A 25,406-nucleotide genomic window follows, 5' to 3' on the forward strand; every position below is an offset into this window, starting at 1 on the left:
ACTAGATTCAGATTCCAAAACAGACAAATGTTCTGCATCTGAGGATGCAAATTCTTAGTTCCCCAAAGGAACCGTATGACATCCGGATGTGTAGACAGAGGATACCCTTGCAACTTACCCCAAAGACAACCCAATGTCGCTACCTGGACTCTCAGAGAGTTAAAGGCCAGTCCCTTCACCAGAATATTACTGAGGAAAAGCCAAAATACAAGACACCTTAGCCTGAACAGGCTGAGGCTGCACTCCGTCAACAGCAGATCAGGACTCGAAGATCCTCCAAAATTGCACATACATTAAGGATGTAAAAGGTCACCTAGCCTGCAATAAGGTGAAAATAACCGATTCGGAATATCTCTCCTCCATTTCAGTCGTTTCCTCTCAGAAGCGAAGCTGTGAGACAGAAGTGAGCCACTGACCTAAAAATATTGGGCCCTGGTGGGAAAAAAAAAAAAGAGTCAACTGTTGTCCAAACCTCAGGGAGCCATCTATGGTCATGTTGATCAGATCTGGGAAGCATTGTCAATGTGGCCACTCGATCTACCAGGATCACATTACCCGGATATTTCTCTATTCACCGTAATCCCTTGTCCACCAGAGGCCAACGAAGGAAGACAAAGAAGAATCCTTCAAGTTTATGGCAGCACCAGAGCTCAGGTTCCTTCTGTACCATGCTCTGTTCAGCGGCTGTAAAACCGCAATGCCTTGGTGTTCCTTTAGTCGGGACACCCCCATCTTCTATGAGTGAGACACATCGCTGCCTCTGACAGCTCCCATTCCCTGGGGTCTAACTTTCTCCAGCTGAGAAAATCTGCCTGAATGTTGTTCACTCCGGCAATGTGAGATGCTGCCAGCCGCTCCAAGTTCTGCTCTGCCCACAGAATCAATTCCCAGGCCTCTCAAGCCACTGCCTGATTTTTGGTTCTGCCTTGACAATTGATGTAGGCCGCAGTCATTGCATTGTCTTATAGGATCCATACTGGATGGCCATGTAACCTTGTCAGATAGGCAAGAATGAGAAATGAACAGTTCTTGTCTCTAACCGACTGACAGAGACTGGCATAAGGCCTCCTGTTTTGACCACTAGCCCTGCACCAACTAATCTTGCCAAACCGCCCTCCATCCACTTTGCCTTGGTGGTGACTATTACCCAATTTGGAACATCAAATTCTGCACCACACTCCAGAATGGTGCGAGTAAGCCACCAAGAAAGACTGACCGTGACTTCCTCCTCTAACGGAAGAGAAGATGAAATTCTTCCAATATTGGATTCCATCGGGAGAGAAGAGCACCCTGCAGAGGCCATATATGTCTGAATGCCCAATTTATTCCAATGTTGATACTACAGAACCCAGACCTGCAAATAGCCTCAGAGCCTAGGCATCAAAAGCTCTAGCAGAAGCTTAATCTGACTCTGCAATTTCAGCAATCTTCCTCCATGAGAAACACTCTCTCACCATTGTGTCGAACTCAGATCCCAGATACTCCAGAGTTTGAAAGAGGACTAAATGGCTGATTGCTAGGTTCACCACCCATCCTAGAGACTTCAAGTGCATCAGTACTTTTTGTACTGATTGTCGACAGAGGTCCTCTGATTTTGCATGAATGAGCCAGTCATCCAAACATGGATGCACCAACACACCCTCACCTTTTGCTATGCGGCCGTCCCCACCATCACCTTGGTGAAGGAACGTGAAGTTGTTGCCAGCTGAAGGGAAAGGCTGAAAACTGAAAATGTTCCCTAAGGACCATGAATCTCAAGAATCTCTGGTACTCCAATCTGATGGCTATGTGCAGATACGCCTCTGTGAAAGTGAGAGAGCCAAAGTGAGGTGAGTCCCAGGTTCCTCAGTTGCCAGAGGATTAAAAAAAAAACAAACCCTCGTCTTTCAGCATTAGAGGTTGTACTAGGGGATCCAAATAGTTTCAACCCTACAGAGGAGCGGTCTTTCAGAGGGCTCGAACCTTTGATTAGGTCTCTATCCTTTTGTCCCAGGCAGCCCAGATGAGGCACAGGTTCAGGCAGTGGAGCTGCCCACCCCTGAGAACAGGAGATGGGGGTTGTTTCTTTTATCCAGTGGGTTCTGGAGGTGATTTGAGATGGCTATGCGCTGGAGTTTTGCAGTGCTCATGGTGTGTCCCTGCAACTCTCCGCAGAAGATACTCGAGACTCCTTAGTCTGTGGGCTGTGGTTCCAGTGCCCACGTCTCAAGAAAATACAGATTCCATTTATTTCATTGAGTCCAAGAAGGAGGGCTTTTTTCGCCCCATCCTGGATCTCAAAGGGTTCAACTGTCATGTGCATGTGACTCATTTTCGCATGGAAACCTTGTGCTCAGTGATAATGGCAGTACAGTCGGGAGTTTGATGTGTCTCTGATTTTATCCGAGACATACTTGCATATTCCCATCCAGATAGAGTATCAATGGTTTCTGCATTTTGCAGTTTTGGGGCGTCAAGTTTCAAGCACTATCTTTTGGTTTGGCCATCATGCCCAGAACCTTTTCCAAGGTTATGGTGGTGGTGGCAGCAGAGTTGAGAGGATGGGATCCTGATACACCTGTACTTGGGTACTTGCCAGGTTCTTGTGACCTGGTTTGGCCTCTGTTGGAAACAGGATGCTGGGCTTGATGGACCCTTGGTCTGACCCCGCATGGCAATTTCATATGTTCTTACGTTCCGCCTTATGACAGACTTCCGAGTTGGACATCAGAGTTTCCGTGCGGAAATGGGGAACCTTGAGAGCCGCATTTACCTTCTTTAAATCCAATATCTCTTGAATTGGATATAGGGGGAAAATTAACTTAAAATTGACCCCTGGCCACACTAACCGTGTTCAAGGTCTGAGCCAACAGACATCTCTCTGAAAAAAAGAAAAAATCTGAGCAAAGTCCGAAGCGGCACTCAATTATATGCAATTTCTCCTTCTTCTAGAGATGAGAAAGCCAATCCCCCATCGGAATCCTCTGATGTCTCATAATCCACATCCCCTTGAACATTACCAGGAACAGCCTCCCTTCGGCATTTGCCTGGCGTGACTGACAAATGGGAGGCTGAGCACACAATCCCTACATAGTAGGGTCATTCGCCTCCACTGGGTGCTGCTGCAAAAAGGTCTGCAGGCCCTGGAAACATTCCATCCAGGAGAAGAAAGATGGATCAATATCAGAGCCCAGAGTCTCAACCTTGCTCTCTCCGACCTCTCTCTCTCTCAGGGAAGCTTCTGCCCTTAGGAACAAGGAAGTAGGAGAACTGACCGTTGCCTCTCCTCCCACTCCACTCCCTTCCAGACACACCATAGGCCGAGGGGATTTCCCAACATGAGAAAAAGATGTAGTGGTCAAATTGCTTTGATACTTACAGTGCAAGTCTAAAGGGTCTACGTTATACTTCTCTCACTTTGCTTTACTCAATCTAGGTTGAGGGGATCTAGAGGGAGCAAATCTAATTGTGATCTGAATTTGAATTTATATTTGTCTCTTATTATTTGTTTCTTCTTTCGGTCTTGCCAAGAGGCTGCATGGCTACATGTTAGTTCTGCTTAAGTTCTGATATTCTAATTTCATATCCCTTCATTCTTCACTTACCCAACCAGCCCTAGCTGTATGATTGTGGATATATTTGCAACCACAGTTTTTCTTTGAATTGTATAATTCTACTTGGCATTCAATGAGCTGAGCTGTAGTAGTGGGCAGGGAGTGGGACTAGGGATCATGGGAGGGGAGAAAATAATTCAACATACCATATAGTTGTCATATGTAGACAGTTTATTGTTAGATTACATGTTTATGCAATAACGTTTTCAATACATTGGTTGTTATAGAATTGATGACATGTTATTGTTGTATGCTGTGGACTTCATCCAATAAACATTAAATTATAAAAAAATAAAAATTGTTTTGAGTATCTAAATAGCACTGACACAAACAGAGAGAGAGTGAGGATTGAATTGCTATCAGATAGCAAGTCTCTCCGATAGCAAGGTACATGGACCTGTTTGTCCCCAGTGCCTAGCTCTCCTGAACTTCGGCTGTAGGCGGCCTCCTGCACGCACAACAATGCCACTCAGGCGTACTTGTACACCCTTCTAGGATGAGTGCAAGACTAGGTCGTGATCATACATGCACAAGTACATGTGCAAATACGCACTCATATAGGTCATGGTCGTATGTGCCCAAGCACCTGTGCAAATACACGCTCCAATTTAGGTCATGGCCTTACACACGCAATTACCTACGCAAATATGTGCTCAAGTACTTGCACAAATACGTGCTCCAGGTCGCAGACATACATGCTCAAATCTAGGCCGCAGCCTTATGCGCACAGGTGGTCACGCATGCAACAGCCATACTGTGAGTGCATGCACATGCCTAAGCACATGGGAAAAGAATCGCTGCCACGGCCTAACCCGCAGCTAAGTAAAGCCTGCCTGCACATTCAGTGTGTTAGGCCCGGATCCATTCAAAATCTGGCACCGAAAATCATCAAATGCCTGAAGAGCTTCTCACCAGTTCAGGCCTCCTGAGACTGGCCAAGAATCCATGGAGATGGAGGCACACAGCCAGCATCCCCCGTTGCTTGTTCTGCTAAACAAGCTTTATGCATAAGCAAATTAAAACTGGCAGAAGACCTCTATCAGAACCAGAGACGACTCCTCAGTGCAAGTGCCTCTCTGCACCTTTGCAGGACAGGGAACCGCTGGCGATAGCTGAGGAGAGAATTCCCCTGTCTCTCCCACCGATGCTGCTAGGGAATCGAAAATGGCCACCATTTCCACGCAGATGGGGAAAGCCTCAATACTAGACCGCGTCACCCGTGAGGCTTGTTCTACCCAGTGCAGTCATGTTCAATGCAGACCCCTGAATGCCATGCCGCACACGGACGCTGTTCTTCCCCGCACCCATGGCACCACCAGCACTTCAATGGGAAGCAGGGGAACAGTGCCTCAGTGCCACGGAGTCAACACCCAGTCTCCTCCCACAGGCAGAGAAGCTGCTGAAAAACCCCATCACTGAGCTCCCCAAGCTACTAAAGTAGATCCCCCTCTCCTGGAAGCCCAATGCTGCACAGATTCCTCTAACAAGTTCCTTATTTTTTTAAACTCTCTGAGAACAAATAAAGATACATTGAAACCAATACTTTCCTTCAGTGCAGAGGTTGCTATTCCAGGAGCACAGGTTGCATAGCAGATCAAAAAAGAGCCAGACCACTGGTTATATCAGTCTCCTTTCGCCAAACTTTAGCAACCAAGCCCAGGATAAACCATATAAAAGGGATACGACCCTGTTCCACTGGGCTTGCAGTGCAGAACTGCCAGAAAGCTCCACCACTGTCTTGTGGGGAATGAGGGATCTGGACCACCAGATGTCCATCCCACGGACCTCCGGACCAAGCTCTCAGAACCACCTTCACAACCACCTGGAAGGATCCAGAAATTTTCTTGACTTTTAATCTTTTTTTCTCTCTCTCTTTTCAGATTGCAGGTTTTACACCATCTACCATCTGCTGGAATCAGAGAAATACTGGGGGACTGCAGATGGCACACTGGGTTATGTACAGTATCAGTGAAACTTTCTCTGTCTCCATCTGCTGGCAGGGAGGTAAAACCCAGTGAGGCTCTCTCAATCACTGTGCCAAAATGAAAATTGGTTCTTACCTGCTAATTTTTGTTCCTGTAGTACCACGGATCAGTCCAGACTCTGGGGTTTTGCCTCCCCTCCAGCAGATGGAGACAGAGAAAGCTTTGACTGACTCTGCTCTATATCCTGAAGTGCCACCTGCAGTCTGTCAGTATTAATCAATATCAAAGCAGAACGCCAGAAACAAACTGAACTAGCTAACCAAACTTCATTGGGACCACAGTCCACCTGTGTTAGGAATGAATCCTTCCAACTCACGAACCCCAAGTGGAAGCAGAACCCATGAGTACATCTGAAAACGTAAGAAAAACATTGGAAACAGTAAGCACTTATCTGCAGATTGCACACCAAACACAGTAAATGAGCGGAGTCTCTGTAACCTCTAAGCAGAAATGGGCAGGACTCTGGACTGATCCGTGGTACTACAGGAACGAAAATTAGCAGGTAAGAACCTATTTTCCTTTCCCTGTATGTACCCAGATCAGTCCAGACTCCTGGGATGTAACAGAGCTGTTTTACTCAGGGTGGGACCCTGAGATTCCCGCTCGGAGAACACCTTCTCCAAAGGCAGCCGAGCATGGACATCCAATCGGTAATGACGAGCAAAAGTATGTAACGTCTTCCAAGTCGCAGCACTACAAATCTCCTGTGGAGAAATATGTTGACACTCAGCCCACGTCGTCGCTTGCGAACAAGTAGAATGAGCCCTCAAGCCGACCGGGAGCGCCCGACCAGCGAGAAGATAGGCTGACCCAGTGGCCTCTTTCAACCACCGAGCAATCGTGGCTCGGGACGCCTTATGCCATCTTCTGGGACCACTCCATAGTACAAACAAATGATCTGACATATGGAAACTGTTGGTGACCTACAGATAACGCAACATAACGCGACACACATCTAACTTTCTGAGGTCCCTAGAAGAGAGCTCTGAACGGTCCAAACCAGAAAAAGCCGGAAGCTTCACTGACTGATTCAAATGGAGAGGAAACCACCTTTGGTAGAAAGGAAGGCACAGTTCTCAAGGTAACTCCTGCATCAGTAATCCTTAGAAAGGGTTCCCTGCAGGATAAGGCCTGAAGCTCTGCTATTCTGCATGCAGAAAAAATAGCTATGAGAAAGATCGCTTTCAACGTAAGATCCTTCAAAGTCACCCTCTTGAGAGGTTCAAAGGGCGCGACGCACAGGGCCTTGAGCACCAAGTTCAAACTTCAAGAAGGACAAGGGTTCCTGAATGGAGGAAGCAAATCCTTTGCTCCCCGGAGAAATCACGCTACATCCAGATGTGCCGCTAATGACACGCCATGCAACTTACCCCAAAAACAACCAAGAGCTGCTACCTGCACCCCTAAGGAACTGCAGGACAATCCTTTAGCCAAGCTGGCTTGCAAAAAAAGACAAAATATTGGACACCGAAGCCCGCATAGGATCTAACTGGTGGTTAACACACCAAGACCCAAAAACACTCCACACCCTGACATACGCCAGGGACGTGGAGGGCTTATGCGAACGCAGAAGAATAGCCACTACCGCATTTGAAAAACTCTTGTTCTTTAGCCAGAGCCTCTCAAAAGCCATGCCACTAGATAAAATCGCTCCACCTCTTCTAAACAAACAGGACCCTGACAGAGAAGGTATGGCAGATCCCGAAACCGTAAGGGGCCGTCCACCACCAGACTGACCAAATCCGCAAACCACGGACGTCGTGGCCACTCCTGCAGCACTAGAACAGCTTCCACCTGGTGAGCCTCTATCCACCTCAGTACTTTGCCTCGAACTGGCAGCCCACCCACCACCTTTGTGCACCCCTTAGTGCAACCTGTAGTGCAAATGCCAGTTAATTTCTTTGCAATTGAATATCTCTCCTTTGTTTAATATACTTCCTATTACCCCTTTTTGCTCAATTGTTAAAAATCCTGCATTCTGAGCTTTTGTAAACAGTTATGATGGCTTTACCGAATGATGGTATATAAAACTCATCAAATAAATAAATAAATAAATGAGATGCTAGGGCGGAAACACGTAGCGAAGAACGTCCTTCGGCCAGAGAACCGCTAGGGCATCCACTCCTTCCGCTCCCCTTCTTGCCTTCGACTGAAAAACCGAGGGGGCCTTGGAATTTTGACAGGTTGCAATAAGGTCCACCGCCGGGCTGGACCACCTGTTGCATATCTGCTGAAAGGCCTCTTCGCAAAACTCCCACTCTCCGGGGTCAAGGCAATGACAACTGAGAAAGTCGGCTTGAACATTGTCGACCCCGGCGATGTGAGAGGCTGCTATGTTGACTAGATGTTGCTCTGCCCAGATTATCAGCTGCTGTGCCTCCTGGGCCACTGGCTGACTCTTGGTTCCTCCCTGGTTTTTGATATAAGCCACCATGGTCGCATTGTCAGAGAGAACTTGTACCGACTTTCCCTGTAGGAGGGGCTGAAGAGCCAGCAACGCCAATTGTATAGCCCTGGTCTCCAGTCGATTGATCGACCACTGGGCCTCTTGCCTGGACCATTGCCCTTGGACCGATGTCTTCTGACAAACTGCTCCCCAGCCTGAAAGACTGGCATCCGTGGTGACCACCGTACAATTGGGGACTTCCAGAGGTACTCCACGTCGCAAATTGTCCACCAGTAACCACCAATCCAGACTGGACCGAGCCGCATCCGTAAGGGGAAGGGGAAGATGAAACTGTTTGGAAACCGGGTTCCAGCGGGAAAGCAATGCGGACTGTAGTGGTCTCATATGAACAAAGGCCCATGGAACCAACTCCAGAGTGGATGTCATCGAGCAGAGGACCTGCAAATAATCCCATACTCGGAGTATGATTGGACAACAAATCTTGAACTTGTCCTTGAAGCTTGAGAAGGAGGTGTTCGGGAAGAAATACCCTCCCCTGACGGGTGTCAAACAGGGCTCCTAGGAACTCCAACGACTGGGTGGGAGCCAGGTGGCTCTTGTTGAAGTTGATCACCTAACCTAGGGACTGCAAGAGAGAGAGAGGACTCTGTGATCCATTGAGCGGTAAAGAGACTCAGTCTTCGCCCGAATCAGCCAGTCGACCAGATACGGATGGACTAAAAGACCTTCCTTCCTGAGTTGCTCTGCTACCACGACTGGGAGAGCTCGAAACTGAAATTGGCATCCCAGGATGCAGAATCTCAGGAACATCTGGTGATCGGGGTGGATGCCAATGTGAAAGTATGCCTTGGTCAAGTCCAGGGATGTAAGAAACTCCCCCTTGTGCACCGAGGCAATGACAGACCTGAGGGTCTCCATGCGAAACTTGGGGATTCGGAGACAGCGGTTGACTTTTGAGGTCTAGAATGGGCCGCAACGTCCCCTCCTTTTTTGGCACAACGAAGTAAATTGAGTAACGACCCCTTTGCTGTTCTGGTCGAGGAACTGGTATGATGGCCCCGAGATCGCTCAGACACTGCAGCATGTCCCGTACTGCGTGACGCTTTTCTTAGAAGGAACACGGAGAGAAGAAAAACTGATCTCATAATCGATGAACAAAATCTAATGCGTAACCTTGACTTATCACCTGAAGGACCCACTGGTCTGACGTCCACTTGGTCCATTCCCCGTAGAACAGAGACAGCCTGTCTCCTACCACCAGAATCGGGAAATGGACCGGTCTCGTTTCATTGGGCAGATTTAACTCCCCCTGCTGCTTGGGGGCTCCCCAGTCTTCCAAAACGACGTCCACGAAAGGACTGAGACCAAGACTGCTGCCAGCCCGAAGATTGCCTTGCAGGAGGGCCAGAGGGCCGAGAAGAGCGCATTCTTCGATTTGATTGAAAGCGGGCACGTGAGGAAAATGAGCTACGAGCTCTGGGTCAATCCTCCGGTAGCTTATGTACTTTGTTCTCTCTTAAGGACTGTTTCATATCTTCCAAGTCCTTTCCAAATAGTAGCTTACCCTTTAAAGGGCAGAGACCCAAGCTGTGCCTTAGAGCAGCGGTTCTCAACCGGTGTGTCGCGACACACCAGTGTGTCGCCAAGCACCAGCTCATGTGTCGCGTGCTCCCGGTCTCTCCCACTGCTCTTTCTTCCCTGCTGCCGTTGCCGCCGGGCTATCAGCACGTTCAAGCCCAGTGGGAATGGCAGCAGTGCTAAAAGAAGCTGTGGCACCTGTGGCTGGCCTTTTCTTCTTCCCGCGCCTGCCCCCCGCCCCGTGACCCGGAACAGGAAGTGATACACAGTGCGGTGCGCGGGAAGGAGAAAGAGCCGTGCCGCGTGATAAAGTAGCAGCAGCGGCAGCAGCATCAGCCTCCGAGCAATCGAAGCAGCCGGTAATCGGGAAAGGAGACAGCAGCTTGAGCCTCCCGCGGCCGATAGGATTCTTCTTTCTTGGCCTGCGGGGGCGGGAGCAGGAGGCTGCTGCAGCTACCATATGTGCTGGAGGGGGGGAGAGGAAGAGAGTGAGAGAGAGAGAAGCAGCCAGCGAGCCAGCCAGTGTGTAAGTGAGAGAATGTATTGATCGAGAGCATGTGTGTGATTGAGAGAAACTGGTCAGAGAGCTGATGTATGTGTATATGTGAGAGACAATGAAAGTGACTGCTCAAGGAGATGACTGATGTGTATGTGAGAGTGTGAGACAGTCAGGGATGTGACTGATGTGTGTGTGTGTGTGTGTGTGTGTGTGTGTGTGTGTGAGAGAAAGAGAGAAAAGCATGGAAGTGAGAAATCTGGGTATGTGAGAAAGCATGGGAGTAAGAAACCTGGTGTTGTAGGGGTATATGTGAAAGAAAGCATGGGAGTGAGAAGCCTGATTATATGAGAGAGAGCATGGGAGTGGGAAGCCTGTGTGTGTGTGTGCATGTATGAGAGAGAGACTATTTGGTAAGGTGACGGTGTGACTGGTGTGTATGTGAATGTGAGAGAGAGAGAATGTGATTCAGGGAATGAGAAGCCCGTGCACATGGAGAGAACAAGCATGGGAGTGAGAGACTGGTGAGTGTGTGTGAGAAAGAGAAAGTGATTATGAGAGTGAGAAGCCCATATATGTAAGTGGAACACGAGAGTGGGAAGCCTGTGTGTGTGTATGGCATGAGAGAAACTGTTCAGGAAGGTGACTGGTGTGTTTGTCAAAGACTGTTTGGGAGATGATTGGTATGTGAGATACAGAAACTGGTCATGGGGGCATGACTGGTATGGTGTGTGTGTGTGAGAGACATGGGCCCTAAGGAAGAGGACCATGAGTATAGAGCTTAGCCACTACTGCTGCTTCTGGTGTGAGCTACAGCCTGCATGGAAGAGGAGTAGGAGAGCTGCTGGAGGGGGTAAGTAAAGGTGGCTTTTTAAGTTTATTTTTCTTGATTGACTGCCATTTTAATTATTTAATATTATGTGATGTGTCTGCTTTTTTTTAAATATTTTATTGGTGTTTGGAGAATTTTTAATAGTTTTTATGAGTTTTTAATTGTTGGATGTTATTCTGTTCATAGTTGTTGTGAAACATTTATTCTGCTTATTAGTATAATTTTACAATTATTTCTGTGTGGGGATCTATAGCTGCTTGCTAGTTCTGTTTTCCTAATAAGAGGTGTATTGGTTTTTAGGGCCTGATTTAATATTTGTAGTGTTGCCTTTTCATAGATAGGGTTGCTCCTGTTTTGAGTGTATTCCATAATACAGGTGTAACTGTGTGTGGATTAGTTTATGTGCATTACTACAGATCCTGGGAGTATGTTAGGTCGGTTCTGTGTCTGTTACCGAGATATTTTACTAGCATGTAAGCGTTTTATCAGTCTTATTTGTTGTGTTTTCTCAAGAGGACATGCATTGGTGGTAAACTGCTGTCTTTTCATAAGTAGGGCTATTGAGCCTGGAAGTAGAAGGAGTTTGAGTTGCTGTTACTGAGATGACACCAGAACCAGAATATCTTTTTTGTAGTGTGAGTTGTATGGGGAATGTCATAATTTTGCTTTACATCCATTATTGTGGGTCATGGGGGTTTCCCGTGGATGCAAACTGTACTTTTACATCTAGCCCTGTGACGATCATGGGTCAGTGTGTCACGCATGTGAGAACCATCTGTCAGGTGTGTCCCGACAGAAAAAAGGTTGAGAACCACTGCCTTAGAGGATACATCAGCCGACCAGTTTCTCAACCAAAGGAGTCTACGGGCCGAAACCGCCGACACCATGGATCGAGCCGAAGTCCACAGGAGGTCATGCAAAGCATCTGTGCTGTAGGTCACTGCAGCCTCTAAGTGTTCTGCCTACACCACCTCTTCCTCCGAGAGTGCCAGATTGCTTTGTAAGGACTGTACCCAACGAAGACCTGCTCACAGGGCAAAGCTGCTGCACATGGCAGCCTGCGCTCCCAGGGCGGACACCTCAAAGATCAGTTTAAGCTGCACTTCCAAATTGCGGTCCTGAAGATCCTTAAGGGCCGTGGCTCCTGTCACTAGAATAGTAGTCATCTTTGTTACCGCAGACACAGTGGCATCTACCTTTGGGAGCTTCAAGACCTCCAAAGCTTCTTCTGGCAACGGTACAGCTTGTCCATCGCTTTACTGACCTTCAGGCCCAAATCCGGGGTGTCCCATTCATGGAACAGGAGGTCGGTGACAGAAAGATAGAAGGGAAAAGACGTATTCGGACCCCTGAGACCCACCATCACGGGATCTATATCTCCCATCCAGGAGTCCTTCTGTGGGGCTTTAATGCCCAATTCCACCAAAATCGCTGGAATAAGAGGACTAAGCTCATCCCTCCGAAAAAGACGAACCACCTTGGGATCATCCCCGTCCGCCACGTGAAGAGTAGGACAGCCTTCCTGACCGGGATCACCCCCGAGATCTGCCCCTGGAGAGGGCTTGTCCCGGGGACCACGCTCGTTCTGATCGGAGTCCTCCAAGGTAGTATCCTCCTGAGAGTGGACCGCCCCAGACCGCAGGGGACGCTTTACTCGCGGGCCGGAGTCTTGCCTCAAACGCTTGGATACATGGGCCCCAGGGCGGAAATTCCCCACGGGCGTCTCTTATGCACCTTCTGCGATTTATAGGCCTTATGTAGGAATCTAATAAAATCCGCTGAAAAGGATGATGAGGAGGAGGAGGAGGAGGAGGAGTCTGAGGCCTCCTCGAGGCTGTCCTCCCCGATGTCAGCCATTTCTACCCACGGCACGCTGCCCGCCCCCCCCCCCCCCCCCCAGGGGCTGCCTGCTGCGGAGACAAGGGAGGGGGATCTGACCCTCCCTGCATCGCCAGCTGCGTCACGGCGTGAAAAGTACCTAAGATGGCTTCCGTTCCTGCGCTTAGCAGGAACGGGTCCAGAGGAGAAGAGCTGAGGTGCAGATTCCTTCCTGAGGCGCGGGCCGGCCGAATCACCACCTTCACGGCACCGTTTGAAGTGCCCTCTTCTCTAGGGAGGCACGCAGAGCAAAGACCATCTTGGGACACCCGCGCGTGCGCGTCCCCACACGTGCAGCAGGCCGCACCACGCGGCATCAGCAAAATGGCGCGGCAAGGGAAAGAAAGAAATGTCTGCCTCACTGGCTGAAAATCTCCCAGTCCCTCCCCCCCCCACAGAGGTAATGCCAGCTCCAGTTGAACACTGCCTTTGCGGCAAAGTGCCATGTGAAACTTAACTTTTTTTTTTTTCTTATACTTAGCTGCTCCGCGGGTCCTTTGCCGAATAAGGTGAGTGAGCCGGGCTCCCCGGTATCACCCCAGCCAGGAGTGGATGCAGGGTCCTCAACGTCTCCAACTCCAGCGGCCTCGAGAACCAGGGGGGATGGTCCCCTCAGAACCTAACAACCCCCTGGGAGGCAGTGAAATAGCGGCTGAAGCTTTTAGCCTCGCTTTTACCTTTTTTTTTTTTTTTTTAAAGAGCCAGTCCTGACCTATCAGCCCTAGACTAACACTAACAGCCTACTTTTTTTTTCCAAGGCAAACTACCACAGACTGCAGGATTTTGCACCTCTACCATCTGTTGGAGACAGAGAAATACTGACGGACTGCAGGTGGCACCTCAGGATATAGGGCAGAGTCAGTCAAAGCTTTCTCTGTCTCCATCTGCTGGAGGGAAGGCAAAGCCCAGGAGTCTGGACTGATCCGGGTACATACAGGGAACCCCAATTTACAACTTGATTACATCATCCAGTGGTTGTTCCAAAAGTTCCGAGTGTAAACTGATGCCCTGACTATCCAAGGGCTACAGTCAGGATCTGCTCCAATAGTCTAGTTATGGCAATTGGGCACAATGCTGACTTTTATAGACTGGGGCTTCCAAAAGCTGTCCTTTTAACCCTACACCCAGTTGGGTTTTCAGGGTATCCACACTGAATATGCACAAGATAAATGTGCATATGCTGGGTTACGAATGTATGTAAATTTACATCATGCATGTTTATTAAAAATAACCTGAAAACCCAGCTGATTGTGAGGGTTACCAGGACTGATGAGGAGGATGGTAGTAGCGTGACGTGTTACCTGAAGGTCACATGGTACTGGTAGACAGCATCATTTGACAGTGTATCTTGATGATGTTCAGCCCTAATGCAACAGGTTTGCCTTTAGATCCCTGCTTCAACAACGGCTCTCTAGAAGAAAAAATTAGGAAGCAGAGATAAAGAAGTCTTTAATTTTTCTCTCATGCATTCCTAAGTTTGCCCAGTAAAAAGCGTAGATTATTACACATTCCCAGCAGGAAACTTGGGACTACCTGATACCATGCAAAGGTGTCTCTTTACATGTCCATCAGACCTGACCTGTGGCTGGCCGGCTCTCATCTCAAAGTTTTACAACAAAAGATACTGGAACCAAATAAGGCTTTTTCCCAGATGCCAGAAGAATCAGGCCCTGGATGCAGAGAGAAGCTGCCAGTCACTGCCGCACATTGCAACCATGACAGAGCAGAGGCTCTTCCACTAGGAGACAGTCAGGGGATTTTGTTCTATATGATAAACACATGCTAAACTAGCACTAGCAGGGCGTACTGTGCAAGAGCTATATACTGTGGCTAGTTTACTGTTCATATTCTTCCAATCCAGCAATTGCTGGTTCTTATCCCATCCCTACAGTTGTAGCCCGTGCTCAGATTGTGGCATAAGTGGCTTCAAGCTGCCGGTCAGACTGCTTGCAGACAAACCCTTATGATCCTGGGGCAAATTTCCCACAGCCTCAATGAGATGTTGAACCATGATGTCTACGCTAACAGATTTTATATATTTTGACTGGTCAGAAAGTTAAATTAACGTACATTTATATCTATTTTAGTATTATGTTGTTTTTTTAATGGTTTTAATTTATGCTATTTGATGTATTTTTATGTATGTTTTAATTTGTAAACTGCCTAGTTCTTTATTTAGGAGTATATAAATAATTTTTAAATAACATTAAACAAGTCACCCTAAACTGTAAATGAGGAATCAACAGCTCAGTATTAAATATGCTTCTAAGGCACTGCCCAGTTGATAGGTAAACAGAGTCTCCTTTCTATACCTACAAGCATTTCTTGCAGGTGGAGAGCTTAAACAAGATCACACAGAAGCTGAAAAGCAACAGATTTTCAAATAGAAGAGACCGCTGAATAGAGTCTTCTAGTTTAACAATCTTTCTTCACGTGGCGTTATTACTACTACTCTAGCACTTATATAGTACACCAAACCAGGGTAACATTCAACAAAATTACATATAGGTACGGTAAGTCCCTTCCCCAGAGAGTTTACAATCTAAAAAGATAACTGCCACAACAGAAGATAAAGTGATTTTCTCAAGGTCATGCATCAATGGCAGAAGCAGGATTTGAACGCTTGTCTTCTGGCTCCCAGACTTTAACATTTAAGTATACCCACTTACGTTTTCTCAGGCTGCTCCATGAGGATTACTGGGGGTGTCTCTGGCTTGGGTGGGGGCCCTGCAGATGGTTTAAGAAATGCTGAAGCCCTACCCAGTCCTACCAACGCTTTTCCAGGGGAGATAGATGGGAAGTCCTCGACACCACGACCAAGAGATCTGAATGCAGAGATGGATTTAGAAAAAAAATGTAAAGAATAGACATGAGTTCTCTGAATGAAAAACACTGCTATTACTGCATTCTACAACTAGGTAAGCCAAGACCCTTGATCTCCCCCAGCTGCTGTTACCACACCTCTCAGTACCAGCTACATTTCAGTACTATCCCAAATATAGGGTGAATTCTTTACTATCTAGGCTCTCCTATCATGTCATGAAATTAAAGGTTAAATTATTCTTACCTGATAATTTTCTTTTCTTGAGTTATGCTAGACTAGTTAATACGTAAGGGATTTCCCCTCCTCCACAGCTGACAGAAATAGAGGGCACATCTCTTATGACCTCACTCCAGGCTTATAAGGGAGGTGTGACCCTCAGAGCCGAAGCGTGCCTATGGCCAACATGGCCATGGCCATAGGTGCTGCTACCAAAAGGCACCAAAGAGAGCAGTGCGGCCAGTGGGTCCTCACCAAAAGAAAAAGCAGCTTGTTGCGGTTTCCAGTCCAGTTTTTGCCTGTACCCGTGGCGTAGCCACGGGTGGGCCTGGGTGGGCAGCTGCCCACCCAACTGGAACCGGAAATGGAACACCGGACCTGCAAGGCTGTCGCAGGATCCCATCTCCACACAGCAAAGAGGACGACCCAGGGCCGGCGTGCCATTCCGTGCATTTGCACAGCTCACAAGGGGAAGCAATCCTGCGGCCGTATGGCCCACCGATCTTCCTATTTTGGAGAGGGGGGCTGTAGAAGTGCCACACACAGCTTCCGCTTCCTCCCCCTCCCCCCCCCAAGCAGGAAGATCGGTGGGCTGTACGGCCCAAAGATAGCAGGAGGTCGATGGCAGCAGGAGAGGCCAACTGATCTTCCTGCTTGGGAGGAAGCGTAAGCTGTGCGTGGGCTTGAATGTGTATGTGTGTGTGAGAATGGGAGCCTGGGTGTGTGTGTGTGTGAGAATGGAAGCTTGAATATGTAGGTGAGAATGGGAGCCTGGGTTTGTGTCTGTGTAAGAATGGGAGCTTGGATGTGTGTATATATGGGTGAGAATGAGAGTCTGGGTTTGTGTGGGGGTGAGAATGGGAGCCTGGGTTTGTTTATGGGTGAGAATGGAAGCTTGAATATGTGGGTAAGAATGGGTGCTTGAATGTGTGTATGTGTGGGTGAGAATAGGAGCATCGGTTTGTGGGTGAGAATGGGAGTCTGGATGTGCGTCTGTGTGTGCATAAGAATGTAAGCCTGGGGAGGGGTGAGAAAGTGAGAGCTTGTATGTGTCTGCAAAGAATGTGAGTTTGTGTGAGTGGGGGGGAGGATATGAGAGTGAGAGCTTGAGTGTGTGAGGGAGACTGTGAGAGAAAGCGTGTGTGTGGAGGGAAAGAAGACAGTAATAGAAGAAAGACACTGAAAAGGAATTAGGAAATGAGCGACAAGGGAAAAAAATAGGAAAAAAGAGACAGGACCAACTGATTAGAAAAATACAAAGATCAGACAAAGGTAAAAAAAAAATAATTTATTTTAGGATGTTAGATATGCCATCTTTGGGAATGTGCATTTCTTAAATGTTTGTATTTTGCTTGCTCTTCAGTATTCCACTGTTCAGAGTCTAGTTTCTCAGGCTTTCTATTTTGGTTTTGTTTGCATGTTTCTGTTTCTAATTTGTAGACTCTTATTTCTATATTAGATAAAGGTCAGTCTCTGTTTTGCCTGTGTGTGTGTGTGTGTGTGTGTGTGTGTGACTGAATTCTGCTCGCATGTAGTTTCTCTGTAGTAGTCCAACTTGCTCTGTTATTCCAGTAGGTGATGTATTAATGTTCTAGGGCCTGGTGTAGTATTTGCATTGCTGCTTTTTCATAAGGTTGCTGTTATTTGAATCCTGAGAGTCAGTGCTGTGGCTGTATGGCAAGGTTCTAGATGCCTCTTTCTTTGCAAGAGTTTGTGTTACTTCACAAAATAGCAGTGGAGCGTTATTTTTTGCTGAGGTGACACCAGAATTTGAAATTTTTTTTTCATGTTAGTTGTAATGTGAATTGCCCTAGCTCTGCGCTACACCTGTTCTGATGATTTGTTATTGTATTTATGAAGATTTCTGGTTTTCTGAAAAGATGGTTCATGAAAGAATACATTAATTTTTGTTTTATTACATGATTTGATCTGATTGCTTTCTATACTTGTGCATTTATAAACTGCAATAAATATAAAATAAATTCTGATTAATAAGGAATGTTTAATGCTGGTAAGTGCTTGAAATAATTGAGGTAAAATGTTTTAAAGTTTCACGCATGATGCATAATAGCTGTTGCAAATTACTTACAGGCCAATACAGTAAATAAATGTATTTAAATTAGGCCCGGCAGTAAAAAGAGGCACTAGGGACACTAGCGCGTCCCTAGCGCCTCTTTTTGGACAGGAGCGGCGGCTGTCAGCGGGCTTGACAGCCGACGCTCAATTTTGCCGGCATCGGTTTTCAAGCCCGCTGACAGCCACGGGTTCGGAAACCGGATGCCAGCAAAATTGAGTGTCCGGTTTTCAAGCCGCGAGCTTATTTCAAATTTTTTTTTTTTTACTTTAAACTTTCGGGACCTCCGACTTAATATCGCCATGATATTAAGTCGGAGGGTGCACAGAAAAGCAGTTTTTACTGCTTTTCTGTGCACTTTCCCGGTGCCCGGAGAAATTAGCACCTACCTTTGGGTAGGCGCTAATTTCTGAAAGTAAAATGTGCGGCTTGGCTGCACATTTTACTTACTGAATTGTGCGGGAATACCTAATATGGTCATCAACATGCATTTGCATGTTGCAAGCGCTATTAGGTTCGGGGGGGGGGGTTGGACGCGCGTTTTGGATGCGCTATTACCCCTTACTGAATAAGGGGTAAAGCTAGCGCTTCGAAAATGCACGTCCAAATGCGGGCTTAACAGTGCGCTCCATCGGAGCACACTGTACTGTATCGGCCTGTTAGAAAGCCATTCTAGAGTGCAGTATATGGCATTATTTATCAATAAGAAAAAAAACTAGTAAGTTTCAGACCTGCATGCCTAGAGCCCACCCATGTTAACCTTGTGCCCACCCAAAAAATCAATTCTGGCTATGCCACTGGTCTGTAGGGTCTCTTTATTCTGTATTTGAGGGTCTATCTGTGTTTTGCATGTGTAATTGAAGTCAGTTATTCTGTTAGTGTGTAGTTTCTATGTAGGGATCTATAGCAGCTTGGATTGTTCTGTTTTCCTAATAGGGGGTTTATTACTATTTTAGGCCTGGTATAATATTTATAGTATTAATTTTCATAGGTAGGGTTGTTGCTGTTTGAGTGGCTCTCTGAGGATCATGCCCATGCCCAAGATGCAATAGAGTAGGCCTAATACCATATAGGTCACAAGTATCTCATGCTTTTTTTGCAGGGGTTTCTGGTTGGCACCTCAGGAGTGCATGTAAATATAATATACATATTGTAAGCGACATTTTTACATCAGAAGACAGTACTTTGAATGCTCTTTGTCATGTGAAATCTGTTATTATAAATGAATAATTTTTAATTGTGTGTGAGGAGGGTGTGATAGGGTGGGGGGTGCAAGGCTGTAAAGATTTCTTAGGGCACCTAATACCCTTGCACTGGCCATGGGCATTGCTGTACAAACATTGAACAGAGTCTCCCAACTCGTGGTGTCATGTGTTGTGTGATGGGTAATGGGTGAGGGCAGAGTTTTTCACTTGGCCATAGGTGCCAAATTGTCTACTACTGGTTTGGTAGCCCTGGATCAATCCAAGAAGCCTTCTTCCAAAGCACTATGACTAACAAGAATCCCTCCAATCCCAATTTTAAAATCCACTATTATGTGGAACTGGAGACTGCTCTGAGATCAGAGGTTAGTCAAACAAGAGGAGTGGATAGACAGAATGAGAAAGGTGTTATCAGGCCTACTTCATGTGACGTACCCCAGCTTCGTGATCCTAGCCATTCCCTAGTGGGATCTGGACTGGTCTAGCAGGACACAAGGAAAGAAAATTACCAGGTAAGAACAATTTAACTTTCCTTATTTTCCTACTAGACCAGTCAATACATATGGGAATTACAAAAATACTTCCCCTCGCCGGGGCAGCAGGGAGATAAGGCTGTCCTCAATATTCACTCTCCAAAGGGCACATCAGCCCTGGCCTGCACATCCAACCTGTAGTGCTTCATTAATGTGTGTGCAGAGAAGACCAGAGTCAGCCCTGCAGATTTCATAGGAAAACTGGTTCTTACTGCTAATTTTTGTTCCTGTAATACCATAAATCAGTCCAGACTCCTGGGTTTTGCCTAACTACCAGCAGATGGAGACTGAGAAAGTTTTACTGACACTGTAAGTAATCCAGTGTGCCACCTGTAGTCCCTCAGTATTGCCTTGTAGCCAAGTCAAGGTGACAGCAACAGCCCTTCAGTATCTCTCCATCTCCTAGCAGATGTGGATGTGCTATCCTTACACCAGCATTGCCTTTGTGAGATTACAGCACCCAGAAGTAAAAATTTACCTTTAATTTGGAAAATGATTGAGCCCCGCTCTCCTGGGGTGATACCTAAAAGGTCCCTCCCCCAGTTGAGAATTCCTGAGGCGATTTCCGAGATCCCTCAGAGGCTTGGTCTAGTATCCGGTTCCCAGCGTGGACTCAGCTGTTGAAGCAGCTGAAAGGCAGCAGGTGCAGGAAGCATAGTGTGGTGGAGAACTGCCAAAACCCTCTCCCCCTGCAGCCGGAGACAGTCTCTGTACTCGGACAGTAAGCGCTAAGCCCAGGTAAGTAAAAGGACTCACAGATTCGGTAAGTCTTTCCTCTGGTTTCCTTGATTGGCGCACTGTACCGATGACATTCCTGATCCCATTAGGGCAAGGGAAAGGGGTTTCTGAGTGGGTTGAGTGGCCCCTGATGGGCTAGGCCCCGCTTCAAGCTCGATGGGCACTCCATGTGGCAGGCCATGGCAGCACCAACTTGCACACAGTTTGGAGTGGTGCCATTTTCTCCCCCCATAGACAGTCAAGTTTACTTTGGGAATAGCCACTGCTATTAATTGCATCAGTAGCATGGGATCTTCTTAGTGTTTGGGTAATTGCCAGGTTCTTGTGGCCTGGTTTGGCCTCTGTTGGAAACAGGATACTGGGCTTGATGGACCCTTGGTCTGACACAGCATAGCAATTTCTTATGTTCATAAATTTCTAAGCAAAACTCCCTTCCCCTCCAATGAGCTGGAAGAAAGAAAAGTTGCCCAGACAATGGAAAACTAATTTCCCAAATTTAACATAAGGGATCAGTAATGAAAACTTCCAACAACTCCGCACTAAATACAAAGCAACAGTATGAGTGGCAGACTCTTCCTCCCCCCCCCCAGTAAATGGGTGAGTCTCTGGACTCATCTGTGCTACTACAGGAACGAAAATTAGCAGGTAAGAACCAAATTTTCCTTTCTCTGTTCGTATGCAGATTAGTCCAAATTCCTGGGATGTACCTAAGCTCTCTATGGTAATAAAGGGCACCAAATAATATTTTTAATTTAAACCCACCTGCATGAAGGTGTCAGCAAGCCTGACATTGTGTATCTCAACAGACACCAATCGGTCTTTTAATCATTCACCTTCATACATTAATTTTATTCAAAAAAACTTTTTTCTTTTTGTATATTTATAAAATGTCAATGTCCCCGATCCTCAGAATAATTGGAAAATAGACTCTTAGATATTTTTTGTAAAAACAAAAGCCTGTGTTTCGCAAAGCGCTTCATCAGGGGCATGCGAACAACAGTATCAAGGGAGTCTTAACCATTTCAAACATGGACACGGCGTCTCAGCAATCTCTTTGCAGCATCCATGTTTGAAATGGTTAAGACTCTCTTGATACTGTTGTTCGCATGCCCCTGATGAAGCATTTTGCGAAACATGGGCTTTTTTTTTTTTACAAAAAATATCTAAGTCTATTTTCCAATTGCTCTGAGGATCGGGGACATTGGCATTTTATAAAAATTCAAAAAGAAAAAAGTTTTTTTGAATAAAATTAATATATGAAGGTGAATGATTAAAAGACCGATTGGTGTCTGTTGGGGTACACAGTGTCATGCTTGCTGACACCTTCATGCAGGTGGGTTTAAATTAAAATTATTATTTGGTGCCCTTTATTACCATAGTTGACATTTTCTGGGTAACTAGTACTGACTCTCTATTATTAAGTTATGTACCTAAGCTCCCCATAACTTGGGTGGGACCTGGAGAGTTCCGCTCGTAGAACACTCTCACCAAAGCACATGGAAGCCGGAGCACAGTCATCCAAGTGATAATGTCTAGCAAAAGTGTACAACAACTGCCCAGTAGCCACCCTGAAAATTTCATGTGGAGACAACTTGTTGTGACTCAGCCCAAAAGGTCATCCGAGAACACATTGAGTGAGCCCCTAAACCCCCTGGTAGCAGGTGCCCCTTAGAAATGTATGTCGACTCAATCGCTTCCTTCAGCTACCACACAATTATAGCCTTAGATGCCTTATTTCCCTTCTTTGGAACAGTCCATAGTACAAAGAGGTAATCCGATCTACAGAAATCATAAGTGACCATTAGATACCTCAATAATGAACACCTCCTAAGAGCCTAAGCTCCCCCTCGTGAGGTGTAGAGGAATTCAAATCCAGAAAAGTCAGAAGCTCCACTGTCTAAGATGGAATGCCGATACTACCTCAGGCAGAAAAGAAGGCACCATGCATAAAGATACCCCCAAATCAGACACCTGTAGGAAGGGATCTGAACACAACAATGCCCAGAGCTGCGAAATTCTCCTGGCTGAACAAATAAACACCAAGAAAACCACTTTAAGATTCAAGTCCTTAACTGTAGCTCTCTTTAGTGGTTCAAACCGAATCTCACACAATCCGCTAAGGACTAGATTCAGATTCCAAGACGAACAAATGTTCCACACCTGAGGACCCAAGTTCTTAGCTCCCCGAAGGAACCATATTTCATCCGGATGGGTGGACAGAGAATACCCTTGGCACCTTATCCCAGAGCGAATCAAATGTCGCTACCTGGACTCTCAGTGTTAAAGGCCAATCCCTTGACCAGAACCTTTCTGAGGAAAAGCCAAAATATGTCACACCATAGCCTGAATGCCATCAACAGCAGATCAGGACAAAGATCCTCCATTCGCACATAAGTCAAGGATGTAGAAGGTCACTTAGCCTGAAATAAAGTGGAAATATCCACTTCGGAATATCCCCTCCATCTCAGTCGTCTCTGCTCAGAAGTGAAGCCATGAGACAGAAGTGAGCCGCCTGACTCGAAAATATTGCGCCCTGGTAGAAAATAGTTGGCTGATGTCCGAACCTCAGGGGACCAGCTATGGCCATTTTGATCAGATCTGGGAAGCATGGTCGATGTGGCCACTCTAGAGCTTCCAGGATCATGTTGCCTGGATGTTTCTCTATATGCTGTAATTCCTTGTCAACCAGAGGCCATGGAGGGAAGACAAAGAAGAATCCCTTGAGTCCATGGCAGCACCAGAGCTCTGATTCCTAACGTACTGTGTTCTGTTCAGCGGCTGTAAAACCACAATGCCTTGGTGTTCTCTTTGGTTGGGACACCCCCATCTTCCATGAATGAGACACGTCACTGCCTCCGACAGCTCCCATTCCCCAGGGTCTAACTTTCTCCATCTGAGAAAACCTGCCTGAACGTTGTTCACTCCAGTGAACACTGCCAACTGCTCCAAATGCTGCTCTGCCCAGAGAATCTTAGTTCCGCCTAGATGGTTCATGTAGGCCGCCACTGTCACACTTTCTGATAGGATCTGTTCTGGATGGCCTCATAACCTTAGCAGAAAGACAAGCAATGCGAAATGCACCACTCTCATCTCTAACAGACTGACAGACCACGAAGCCTCCTGTTTAGACCACTGGCCCTGCACAGACTGATCTTGCCACACCGCCCTCCATCCAGAGAAGCATGCATCTGTGGTAGCTATTACTCAATTCGGAACCTCCAATTCTGCACCAATGCTCGAGATTGGTGCGAGTAAGCCACTAAGAAAGACTGTCTCTGACTTCCTCCTCTAATGGAAGAGAAGATGAAACTCTTCCAATACAGATTCCAGCAGGAGAGAAGAGCACCCTGCAGAGGCCACATAGGTGCGAACGACCAATGCATTAATTTCAATGTCGATGCCATAGAGCCCAGGACCTGTAAATATTCCCAGACCCTGGGAACCGAAAGCTCCAGCAGAAGCCTAATCTGACTCTACAATTTCCGCAATATCTTTCTCTGTGGGAAACACACTCTCCGCCAGAATGTTGAACTGATCTCCCAGATACTCCAGCTTGAAAGAGGTCTGAATGCTTTGTTGCTATGTTTGCAACCTATCCTAGAGAATTCAAGCGCATCGGTATCTTTTATACTGATTGTCAAAAGAGTTCCTCTGATTTCGCACGAATGAGCCAGTTGTCCAGACGTGGATGCACCAACACACCCTCCTTTTGCAATGCAGCCACCCCCACCACCATCACCTTGGTGAAGACACATGGAGAAGTCGCTAGCCGAAGGGAAGGGCTTGAAACCAAAAATGTTCCCTTAGGACTATGAACCTTAGGAATCTCTGGTGCTCCAGCCTGATGGCTATGTGCAAATACGCCTCTGTCAAGGCAAGCGATGCCAAGACCTCTACCTTGTGTACCGCCGCTAGATGATCTCAAAGTTGGACCTCAGAGTTTCCATGAGAAAACTGGGAACCTTGAGAGCCACATTTACCTTCTTTAAATCCAATATCTCTTGAATTGGATACAGGGGGGGAAGAAACAGGATGCTTAACTTAAAATTGACCTCTGGTCACACTAAGCGTGTTCAGGGTCTAAGTCAACAAACTCAGCAAGACCTCTCTTGAAAAAAGAAAAAAACATGAGCAGAGTCCGAAGCGACTCTCAGTCATATGCAATTTCTCCCTCTTCTAGAGGTAAGAAAGCCAATTCCCCATCGGAATCCTCCGATGTCTCATAATCCACCTCCCCTTAAACATTACCAGGGACAGCCTCCCTGCAGCATTTACCTGCCGTGATTGACAAATGGGAGGCCTGAGCACTTGATCCCGACATACTAGTTGCTTCGCTTTTGCTGGGCGCCCATACAGAAAGGTCTGCAGGCCCTAGAAACATTCCACCCAGGAGAAGGAGAATGAATCTATACCGGAGTCTACAGGCCCAACCTTGCTCTCTCCAACTTCTCTAATGGAGAAGCTTCTGCCCTCGGGAACAAGGAAGGAGGAGAACCAACCATGCCACTCCCCCTCCAGAGACACCATAGGATGAGGGAATGTCTCAACATGGGCAAAAGCTGTAGTAGTAGCTGGCCAAAAGTCCCTGGGGGTCCAGCAGGGGTCCAGGAGCGATCTCCTGCACTCGTGACGTCGGGTAACAGGAACCAAAATGGCGCCGGCGCTACCTTTGCCCTGTCATATGGTAAGGGCAAAGGGCCACCGGCGCCATTTCTATTAACGCAGCCGTGGCCCGAGAGCGGGAGATCGCGCTGGGACCCCCCCACTGGACCCCAGGTAATTTAAAACATTTTGGGGGGGTTCGGGAGGGTGGGGGATTTGTTTTAAAGGGGTTTTCCCGCCCTCCCCCCCCCCGATTTACGATTTTTTGACGATTAATCGGGGGAATTGTTATTGTATCACGGCTCTAACGATTTGACAATTTAAAATATATCTGACGATTGTTTTAAATCGTCAAAAAACGATTCACATCCCTATCAATAACCATAACAGTTCTTATATGCCACTGCTGTGGTATTGTCTGACATTACTCTGATTGCTCTCCCTTTGA

The 25,406-nt window shown here is 46.9% G+C and overlaps 1 protein-coding gene across 1 annotated transcript in view; it reads right to left on the reverse strand.

Annotated features, from left to right (window-relative positions):
• PIWIL2 (piwi like RNA-mediated gene silencing 2) overlaps positions 1 to 25,406 on the reverse strand; it is a 448,551-nt gene that overhangs the window by 331,446 nt on the left and 91,699 nt on the right. The window contains 3 exon segments of the mRNA XM_029603804.1: positions 14,071 to 14,107; positions 14,110 to 14,180; positions 15,439 to 15,594. Of these exon segments, the coding sequence (XP_029459664.1) occupies positions 14,071 to 14,107; positions 14,110 to 14,180; positions 15,439 to 15,594 (264 nt within the window).

Source organism: Rhinatrema bivittatum, chromosome 5 (assembly GCF_901001135.1).
Source record: "Rhinatrema bivittatum chromosome 5, aRhiBiv1.1, whole genome shotgun sequence".
Classification (NCBI taxonomy): Eukaryota; Metazoa; Chordata; class Amphibia; order Gymnophiona; family Rhinatrematidae; genus Rhinatrema; species Rhinatrema bivittatum.